The 11,417-nt window shown below is 37.2% G+C and overlaps 1 protein-coding gene across 1 annotated transcript; it reads left to right on the top strand.

Moving 5' to 3' along the window:
* Positions 1 to 633: 633 nt before the first annotated feature.
* LOC127802160 (uncharacterized) lies at positions 634 to 7,531 on the top strand. Its single transcript, XM_052337863.1, has 6 exons — positions 634 to 1,582; positions 1,655 to 2,478; positions 2,509 to 2,667; positions 6,278 to 6,416; positions 7,008 to 7,148; positions 7,428 to 7,531. The coding sequence occupies exons 1-6, from the start codon at positions 634 to 636 to the stop codon at positions 7,529 to 7,531; spliced, it is 2,316 nt and encodes a 771-aa protein (XP_052193823.1).
* Positions 7,532 to 11,417: the final 3,886 nt, after the last annotated feature.

Genomic DNA, 11,417 nt, shown 5'->3' with positions numbered 1-11,417 from the left:
CAAGAAGTCCATTCACAATCTCTAATGTCTCAACAAAATGATAACTTGTCTGCTCAAAGGGGTGATCATGCTGATCAAGATCCCTTGCAAGCTAAAATGCTTCGACCTCTCAGGGACTATTTGCACCCTCCGAGGCAAACTACTCCCTCTTGCATTGTACTTCCAGTTAACCATCATAGATTCAACTTTAAACTGGGTACCATTCAGATGTTACCTACTTTTCACGGTATGGATTCGGAAAATCCGTACACTCACATGAGAGAATTTGAAGAGGTTTGCGGCACTTGTGTCGATCAGAATGTCAATGAGGATACTGTGAGGCTAAAATTGTTCCCATTTTCATTAAAGGACAAAGCTAAAATGTGGTTGAACACATTAGAGTCGAGATCAATAGGAACATGGAGAGAAATGCAAACTAAATTTTTAAAGAAATACTTCCCGGCCAATAGGACAGCATCCCTTCAAAGACAAATGATGAACTTTGCTTGTAAACCCACTGAGTCATTTGCTCAAGCCTAGGATCGTTTCAAAGATCTACTTCTTACTTGCCCACATCATGCTTTTGAGCAGTGGCGGGTGGTTAGTTTTTTTCATGATGCCTTGACCCCTAACCTTAAGATGTTAGTGTCGACCATGTGCAATGGTGAATTTTACGAGAAGACACCCGAAGAAGCTTTTCATTTTTTCGACACTTTAGCTGAGAATACTAGGAATTGGGAGGTAAGTCAATTGTCTTTGGAAGACTCAAGAGAGCATGTCAGTCCACAGCCTCGAGGAAAATTTCAAATAAGTGAAAGTGATAACATCAATTCCCGGTTAACAGCATTAACAAAGAAGATGGAAGAATTAGAGTTAAAAAAAACCAAGGCCGTCCATGAAGTGGAAGTCCTTTGCGTAGTCTGTGAGACGAATGGCCATATGACAGAAGATTGTCCTACCATTCCTGCTTTTAAAGAGGTCCTATATGGCCAAGCGTCTGGAGCACAACCACGTCACACAGAGGGTAGGCCTTATCAGAATCAGAGTGGGAACTACTCAGGGTACAATCCTAATTCCAATACATACCAGCCCAACTCCCATAATCACCCTAATTTTTCATGGAGAAATGATTCTGCCGCCCAACCCCATGCACCCTTCCCCTCACAGCCACACTCTTACCAACCAAACCAAGGATCATCTGGTGCATATCAACCTCCTCATAGGAGATCTCTAGAGGACACCCTACAACAATTCATGCAAGGTCAAATAGGAACTAATACCCAAGTAGCCAAGTTTCAAGAACAAACAAATAGGGCTCTAGAAGACATGAGAAGTCAGCTAACTAAGTTGACTCAGACCTTGAGTGTTAGAGAACCAGGGAAGTTTCCCTCACAACCAAGTCAAAACCCTATAGGTCAAGCCCATAGGGCCGAAGGGTCATCTAGTGATAATCATGAACAAGTCCAGTCTGTCACTGTCCTTAGGAGTGGGAAAGTAATTGAGAAACCTGAGGACCCTAGGATAATGTGGCCTACCACTTGTAAAAAAGACCAAGGGCATGATGAAATGAATGATGAGGAAGTGAATGAAGGAAGTAAAGAGGGTAAGAAGAAAGTCGAGAAGGAAGAAAGAGAGCAAGAGAGAAAGCAAAAGGAAAAAGGGAAGAGTATTGAAGAGAGAACCAAATTTGAACCTCGACCACCCTTTCCTAAAAAATTAACCCAATCAAAAAGAGATAAAACAAATGCAGACATATACGAAGTATTCAAACAGGTAAGGATAAACATTCCTTTATTGGATGCAATTAAGCAAACACCTTCGTATGCTAAGTTTTTGAAGGATCTCTATACAGTCAAAAGAAAAATCAATGTGCAGGAAAAAGCATTCTTAACGGAACAAGTAAGTGCTATCCTTCAATTCAAGACCCCTCCAAAGTACAAGGACCCAGGATGTCCTACCATTACTTGCATAATTGGAAGCCAAAAAGTCGACCAAACACTTCTTGACCTAGGGGCTAGTGTCAATCTGTTGCCTTTCAGTGTCTATCAGCAGTTAGGGTTGGGAGAACTCAAGCCCACTAGGGTCACTCTTCAATTGGCTGACCGATCAGTAAAAGTTCCTCGCGGGATTGTGGAGGATGTCCTAATCCAAGTGGATAAATTCTATTTCCCAGTGGACTTTATTGTCTTAGATACCCAGCCCCACCAGGGTCCTCAGTCACCTATTCCCGTTATCCTAGGGAGACCATTCCTTGCTACTTCGAATGCAATCATCAATTGTAGGAATGGGATCATGAAACTATCATTTGGGAATATGACGGTGGAGATGAATGTTTTCAAGGTAGCTAAGCAACCAAATGACGAAATGGAATTGGAGGAAGTTGATTTAATCCAGACCTTAAGTGAAGAATATTTTGAGAAGGCTCTTTATGAGCAGGTTATTTATAAATTAGAGAAGCAAACTTCGGAAGGGATAGAGCCTGACATTGAGTCAGCCAGGGTGATCACACAACTGATGCCTGGCCCAGAGCCATTGAAATTACCTGGGAATGAAACCCCACCATCTTTGGTCCACCCACCCCAACTTGAGAGAAAACCATTGCCGAATCACCTTAAGTATGCATTCTTAGGTGAAAGGGAGTCTTTCCCAGTAGTGATTTCATCAAGCCTAGAATTGCATCAAGAGGAAGCATTACTAGATCTCCTCAGAATGCACAAAAAAGCTATAGGATGGTCCATCTCTGACCTACATGGCATTAGCCCCCTCACCTGCACCCATAGGATCTTCTTAGAGGAAAATGCGAAACCTGTAAGGCAAATGCAAAGGCGTTTGAACCCAAACATGAAAGAAGTTATCCGGGGAGAGGTTCTTAAACTGTTAGATGCAGGTATCATTTACCCCATCTCAGATTCCAAATGGGTCAGTCCGACTCAAGTTGTACCTAAGAAGTCAAGAGTCACTATGATAGCAAATGAGAACAATGAGCTCATCCCTACGCGTATCCAGACTGGATGGCGTATGTGCATTGATTATAGGAAGCTCAACTCCGTGACGAGGAAGGATCATTTTTCGCTTCCATTTCTGGATCAGGTCTTAGAGAGAATAGCGGGACATGCCTTCTACTGCTTCTTGGATGGGTACTCTGGGTATAATCAAATTGAAATTGCGTTAGAGGATCAGGAGAAGACCACATTCACTTGTCCATTTGAGACATTTTCTTACAGACGAATGCCATTTGGTCTGTGCAATGCCCCCGCAACATTTCAAAGATGCATGATGAGCATCTTTAGTGAATTGGTAGAGAATGTGGTGGAAGTCTTCATGGATGACTTCTTAGTGTATGGAGACAGCTTTAACAGTTGTTTGAAAAATTTAGAGAGAGTCTTGGAAAGGTGCAAGGAAACACATTTAGTGCTAAATTGGGAGAAGTGCCACTTCATGGTCACTCAAGGAAGTGTCTTGGGACACATTGTTTCTTCTAAGGGTATTGAGGTCGATTAGTTTAAGGTTGAATTAATTCAAAAATTACCCGCCCCAAAGAATGTGAGGGATGTTAGGTCTTTTCTTGGCCATGTTGGTTTTTATAGGCGCTTTATTGCTTCATTCAGTGCCATAGCCAGACCTTTATGTCGTCTTTTAGTCCTAGACATGCCCTTTGAGTGGACCAGTAAGTGTCAAACTGCTTTTGAGAAATTTAAAAACTCACTTGTTTCCGCACCCATCATTCAGTCCCCTGATTGGTCCCTACCATTTGAGTTGATGTGTGACGCCAGTGATTACGCGATAGGAGCCGTGCTAGGGTAAAGGAAAGACAAGAAACCTTATGTGATATATTACGCTAGCAAAACTCTTAATGAGGCCCAAAAGAACTACACCACGACAGAGAAAGAGTTGCTAGCAGTTGTCTACGCCCTAGACAAATTCTGGTCTTACCTCGTGGGGTCACTAGTGATTGTTTTTACTGACCATGCTGCTCTTAAATATTTATTAACAAAGAAGGATGCAAAACCCCGTCTTCTTAGATGGATCTTATTGTTACAAGAATTCCATATCGAGATCAGAGACAAAAAAGGGGTAGAAAATGTGGTAGCCGATGTAACACCCGAGATTTTGATTCAAATATGTAATATCCAAAATTTAATATAAAGGTTGAATGTTGCAATAAAGTGTTTTGGGACCTAAAAGAAAATATCATAACTTGTAATAAAAATAGCCTGTCTCCAACGAATGGGAATATTAGCAATGATGAATTCTTATTCAAGAAGGCTTAGGATTAGCTTGTTTGAGAATTTTCCCTAAAGTCTTTGTAATGATGAGCTTTACCCCAAAAGTCTTGGAATTGTAAAACTTGGAAGAATTCTATTGGCTCACCAAAGCAAATGGATAAGAAAGGTTGTCTTGGAAGCCACGTTAGGAGCAATTGAAGGCATGAGATTGGAAGAATGAAAGGCTTCTAAAGGAAGGAAGAATCAAGTGAAAGAATTTCAAAATAAGCCATCATTACTAGGGAAGAAAAGTAGATAAATTAAAGGCTTGTTTGAGAAGCCTTAAGATGGTAGAATAGTATTGGATGATTTTACATCAAAAGTCTTGGAATGGATTAACTTGGAAGACTTTACTTGGGAGACTAATTGACATAAGGAAGGCTTATTGAAGAAGCCTTGAGGTGGTAAAGTGTTATTGGATGATTTGTATTCAAAAATCTTAAACCATGATTACACTCATTCCTTAATTCAAAAGTAAATGGAGTTGAAAGCATGTTATTGGCTTGCTAAAAGATAAGGATAAGATGGGTTGAATAAAGGGTCACGTAAGGGGCAAATGGAAGGAATGGATTGGGAGAGGGAAAAGCTTCTAGGATAAGCATGGAATCAAGGTAAGTTTTTCAAACATAGTAATCATGGCTAGGATAGAAAATAACCAAATGTGATCTTGAAGCTTGGAGGTAAAAGGACTATAAAAAGGGGTGGAGAGTTGGACCACGTAGAAGGAAAAATAGAAGAGGAAAAGCAAGAGAAGAAGAAACCAAAGAAGAAGGCAAGAGAAGCCAAGGGGGAGACCAGATTGAAAATCGCCAAAAACAAAGAAGAAAGCTAAAAGTTAAGTCACTTTTCTTTCTGTAAGATCGTAGTACACTGAAAGGGGAGTGCATAGGTTCAAACGACACTCAAATCGGAGTTAAAATGAGAGAGTTATGGCTGTTTTAATTTTGGGTTGCAAAAATAGAGAAGGGGGTAGCGCGTGGCCACCCTTCCGAGGGCCCGTAAGGACGCATCCGACCTCCGTTCAGCCTGAAATTCTCACCGTTGTTCTCCTATTTTAATTACCTACAACCCTGTGTAAAAATATTTAAAGTTGAATTCACTTAAATGCATGATTTCAGCAGAAAAACAAACCAGTAAGGTGTGAAGCCTTAAACACTTAAATCTTGCCCAAACAAGTTGAAGTAAGTACATTATGAACTATTTATGATGTTTAAGCATGCCCATGAATTATGTTATGTGGTCCCTCATGTTATGTTATGTTCACGCAAGTTTCGAGATCGGAGCTCGGTAGCGCTACGCACGAGGGTTCATGCCCCCGTAGTTGGTAGAACCTCTCGTGTCTCCATATGATATGTTATGTTATGTCATGACTTGTTTAAATACATATGATGATTCGCTTGTACTTACTGAGACTCGCAAGAATCTCATCCCATATTTTCCCCCCAGGTGATTATGAATGAGGAGATCGGAACGTGGACGTGGAGTGTGGTGGATATTTGAAGATAACTTTTAATAGTCAAAATAATGTTTTGTAATATTTTCGATATTACACTCTTATGATATATGTACAGGATTGCTACACCATATGTTCTTAAAGCTTATTTAAGCTTATGAAAAGAGCCAAGTCTCATTTTAAGTCCAGATTTCTCAGTATGGGTACTATTATATTTGCTAAGTCTTTCTTTATATTATTGAAGCCATGTTTTCAGTACCAAACTTTTTATTTACACAAAAGATATTCTGAATCTTATTATGGCTAAAACTTTACTTAAGTTTATTAAAGTTTGGTTTCTCAAGTTTTCGTCTGCGCTAAACTTTGAATTTCATATGGATATTATTATTAAGCATGTCTTTAAGTTACGGGTGTCATAGCCGATCACTTGTCTCGTCTACCATGCCAAAATCTTACTCAATTTGAAAACCCAATCCAAGATTCCTTTCCTGATGAACAATTGTTTCAAACAAACACTCAAACTGAACCGCTCACCTTTCCATGGTACGCTGATATAGCAAATTATCTAGTCACTAAACAGATCCCAGATTATTGGTCCAAACTAGATAAACAAAAATTTTTCAGGAAAGTGGTGACATTTTTCTGGGATGACCCGTATCTGTTCAAATATTGTCCTGACCAAATCATTCGCAGATGCATCCCTAATCATGAACAACAAAGTGTCATAAATTTTTGTCACACTCTTGCTTGTGGAGGCCATTTTTCCATCAAGAAAACAGTTGCAAAAATTCTACAAAGTGGATTTTATTAGCCAACATTATTTAAGGATGTGTACAGATTTTGTTCAAGTTGTGATCGATGTCAAAAACTAGGCAGTCTATCCAAGAGAAACATGATGCCATTACAACCAATCCAGGTGTTAGAAGTCTTTGACTGCTGGGGTATAGACTTTATGGGTCCATTTGTTAGTTCGTTTGGGCATGAGTATATCTTACTTGCTGTTGACTATGTGTCCAAATGGGTCGAGGCAATCCCGACAAGGAGTAATGACCATAGGATTGTGGTGAAATTTTTAAGGGAGAACATTTTCAGTCGGTTTGGGATGCCACGAGCAATCATTAGTGATGGGGGTTCCCATTTTTGTAACAAGGTCGTGGCAGGTCTCATGAAAAAATATGGTGTGTTGCACAAGATTTCTATGCCGTACCATCCCCAAACCAGTGGTCAGGCTAAGCTAGCTAATAGGGAGATTAAACATATCCTAGAAAAAACTGTTGCCACCAATCGCAAAGATTGGTCTTTGAGATTAGTGGATGCTCTTTGGGCATATAGGACAACACATAAAATGATCTTGGGAATGTCTCCATATAGATTAGTGTATGGTAAACCTTGTCATCTACCCGTGGAAATTGAACATAGAGCATATTGGGCAATTCAAAGAATCAACAAGAGTTTGACCAAAGCAGGCTTCTCTAGGAAGCTCCAATTAAATGAGCTTGATGAAATAAGAAACAATGCATTTGAAAATGCACGACTGGCCAAGCTTCGCATGAAAGATTTGCATGACCGACGCATCATTAGGAAAAGCTTTCATGTCGGGCAACAGGTACTTTTGTATGATTCTCGATTGCATTTATTCTCGGGAAAATTAAAGTCAAGATGGGTTGGCCCCTTCATAATCAAGTCCATCTCGGAATATGGGGCTTTCGAAATTGAAAATCCGGAGTCAGGGCAATGCCTTAAGGTCAATGGTCATAGGTTGAAACCTTATCAGTATAATTATGAGGAAAACGAAGGAAGTGTGGATTTAGGGGATCCACCATCAAATGAGTAAAAGAGGTTTCGTATCGTCTGGGAATCTGACGTTAAAAGACCACCTTTTCATTTAGGTTAAATGGATGTCTTTAGGTCCAGGACATTAACAACAACCCCTGTAGCTGTTCAGGGTGAAGAAAACATCACATATTCATGCATCGATGACCGCCAGGTATGCCTATCCTCTATGTTTTCTATTATTGTCGATTGAGGACAATGCGCAATTCAAGTTGGGGGGTAAGGTGTACTTAAAGAATTGTTTTGTGTGGTATATGTGATTTTGATTTTATTGGGCCACTTAAAAAAAAAAAAACCAAAAAAATTAAGCAAATTATTAAAAAAATATATAATAAAATAAAAACTTTACTTTTTTAAAAATATCTATATAATAAGGAAGCATGGTTTTTGAAATCTATAGACAAATGTGAGGGAGACATTTTTGATGGTTGAGATTAATTTTCAAGAAGTTCAATGGCTGAGATCAGTTTTGAGGATGTAACTTTCCCCCCCCAAAAACCATCACATCCCCTGTTTCCCTCTCACACTCCATCTCTGCCCACCCGCTCTCTCTCCCCCTCTTTCTCTCTCTCACAGTCACCCACCCACCCACGCCATCGCCGCCCCCCCTGTCACTCCATCGGCAGCCGCTCAATCTCCATCGCCCCCAACGCACAGCCTTCACCATCTCTTTCTCTCTTTCCCACTCCCTCAAGCTCCGGCGCCTCAAGCTGCATCTACGCAGCCATCGCCTCCAGCTCCATCGTATCCTCCTCGTCTCCACTGTATGTATGTGCGTGTGTGTTATGTGTATATGTAAATGGGTGTGTGTGTTCGTGTGTTCTGTGTATATGTAAATGGGTGTGTGTGTGTGTTCTATGTATACGTAATATATGTATGTGTGTGTTCTATGTAAATGGGTGTGTGTATATATATGTAAATGGGTGTGTGTGTGTGTTCTGTGTATACGTAATATATGTATGTGTGTGTTGTGTAAATGGGTATGCGTATATATATGTAAATGGGTGTATGTGTGTGTTCTGTGTATGTGTATATATATAAATGGGTGTCACTACAAGAATTTAGGGGATTTACCCACACATAAATTACCCACACATATTATACGTGGGTATTTACCCACACATAATGTTAATATGTGTGGGTGATTAAATTAGACAAATTCGTTACATTATCCACATTTATTATGTGTAGGTAAATTGATATACCCACACTTATTTTGGAGGAAAAAATTTCCTCCACTTTTAGAGGTTGGTGGGATAATTCTCAATAAAATTTTATCTGATGTGGCACTTTTTTTGGGTTATATTACCCACACATATTAATAAATGTTACTCATGTGTGGGTAATTATTTAAATATTTACCCACACATAAGTACAAATGTTATATATATGTGGGTATATTCACGTATTAGCTGATGTAGTAGTTTTTTTAGATTATATTGTCCACACATATTAATAATTGTTATGTATGTGTGGGTAATTATTTTTAAACTTACCCACATATAAGTTACCCACACATATTATGCGTGGGTATTTACCTACACATAATGGTAATATGTGAGGGTGATTAAATTAGACAAACTCATTACATTATCCATATTTATTATGTGTGGGTAAATTGATATACCCACACTTATTTTTGGCGAAAAAAATTCCCTCCACTTTCAGAGGTTGGTAGGATAATTTTTTGAAAAAAATTTTAGCTGATGTGGCAATTATTTTGGATTATATTATCCACACATATTAAAAAATGTTACATATGTGTGGGTAATTGTTTATAAACTTACTCACACATAATTACAAATGTTATATTTGTGTGGGTAGATATGTATTAGCTGATGTGACACTTTTTTGAATTATATTATCCACACATATTAATAAATGTTTAGTGTGTGTGGGTAATTATTTATAAATTTACCCACATATAATTACAAATGTTAGATATGTGTAGGTATTCACATAATTACAAATGTTAAATTACCTTTTGATATAAATTTGAAATTTAGATTAATACGCTTCCTAAAATAAAAATAAATAAAATTACAACTACATAAATGTCATTTTAAATTACATTATTAATTTAAAATCCCTTTATATAAACACAATTTTACAAGGAATTTTATATATATGACTATATTTTCAGTCAAATTATTATTATTATCATTATTATTATTATTATTATTATTTTGGGATAAATTGTGAAATTGTTACATCGCATAAATTTTTCATTAGTTTTATATATTTTCTTTCTACACCCCTTTTGGCTTTTGGTGAAAAAATTAAAGTAATGTTTCTGAATAGTATTTTCCCAATTATTATAAAGAGGAAGGGGGAAAGGGAAGCCCAAAATGCAAAATCCATACAGCAACAGCAAGAAACACAAACACCTGGACAAAATAATTTTAATCAGATAGACACTATCTTCTGCAGACAAGAAAGGCATTTTAGGCAACGTCTGGTGCTAAATTTATTATATAAGACATATACCAAAATGTAACCTTAAAGAGACTTGAAATTTTTTTTGTAAGAGTTACTAATAAGATTTTTATAGTGAGAAAGAATATAAAATATAAGGTTTTTATAGTTAGAAAGAATATGAATATAAGGTTTAATTTGTTTGTTTGGATGTTCTTACATTTTTGTGTTTTGTTTAAAAATAAAATAAAAATAAATATTTTTATAATGAAAAAATTTTAGACCATACGACATAAAATAACTTACTAATTCAAAATTTATTTTTCAATTTACACCAAAATTAATAAATTATATATTTTTTGTAAAACCATCTTTATATATGTGTGTATCTATAAATAAGTACATACATACATATCCATATACATACACATACACATACGTTATACATATATACATACACGGCACACAAATATGTCTATTCTAATGTAACAAATAAATACCTAAATATTTTAATATACCTAAATATTCCTTCTTTTAAAGCTCTACCAAATTTTTAATATACCTAAATATTTTTTAAATTTTATTTGATAAAATAATTAATAAAAGTAAAAAAAATATTTTTTCTAGAATATCTAATTACAAAATGGGTGAAATTATATACCATAAAAGTGTCAAAGCCGTGGATGCCAAAATAATTATTAATATTTTTTATAAATTATTTTATTTTTTATTTAATAACTTAATATTTTAACAAAATAAAAAATTATTTCCCTCCCAAAATTCCCATTCCCTCCAAAACCCTAAATTTGGTATCTTCTCCCCCTCCCCCCCTCCCCTTCTCTCAATCACGCACCTTCTTCCCCCCTTCCCCCAACTCTCTCTCACTCTCCCCCAACTCTTTCTCTCTCTGAACTCCCGCCATCGACCCCTCCGCCTCCGCCTCCGCCTTCGCATCTGTCTCCTTCTCCGATCGTCGTCGTAGTCGCCTCCGGTAGTCATCGTCGCATTCTGTTGTTCGTTTCTCTCACACCGCTCCGCTTTGGCAACTCAGAGATCATCTTCCCAAGGTAATTCAAATGATCTTTCATTTTGATACTTCTATGCGAATACAATATAGGATCTAGGAAGATATAGATCATTGCAATTAACTTCTGGAGAGATGATTGATTTGCAGCGAAAACCCTAAGTTGAAAATGATCTCTGTTTTTTAGATTAATATTATCCTCAGATTAATCTAAAAAACAGACTAATATTATCCTTAGATTAGTTTTTTGAAAATGGTAATGGATGGAAAACTCCAAATTCAGGGAGGTGATTGATTGAATAGAGCAAGCATCAAACGAAAGCAATTGATAAGTTTGATGTATGAATTACAAAATCCCAAATCAGGCATGAAATTTGCAGCATAAAGTATTTGAACTGATGGATGCAGAGTTCCAATGGATCGTATGTATAGTAAACCCTTTTGATAA

This window comes from Diospyros lotus, chromosome 5, assembly GCF_014633365.1.
Source record: "Diospyros lotus cultivar Yz01 chromosome 5, ASM1463336v1, whole genome shotgun sequence".
In the NCBI taxonomy this organism is placed as follows: Eukaryota; Viridiplantae; Streptophyta; class Magnoliopsida; order Ericales; family Ebenaceae; genus Diospyros; species Diospyros lotus.
Note: the sequence above shows the minus strand (reverse complement) of the source record. Positions and strands in the feature narration are given on the sequence as shown.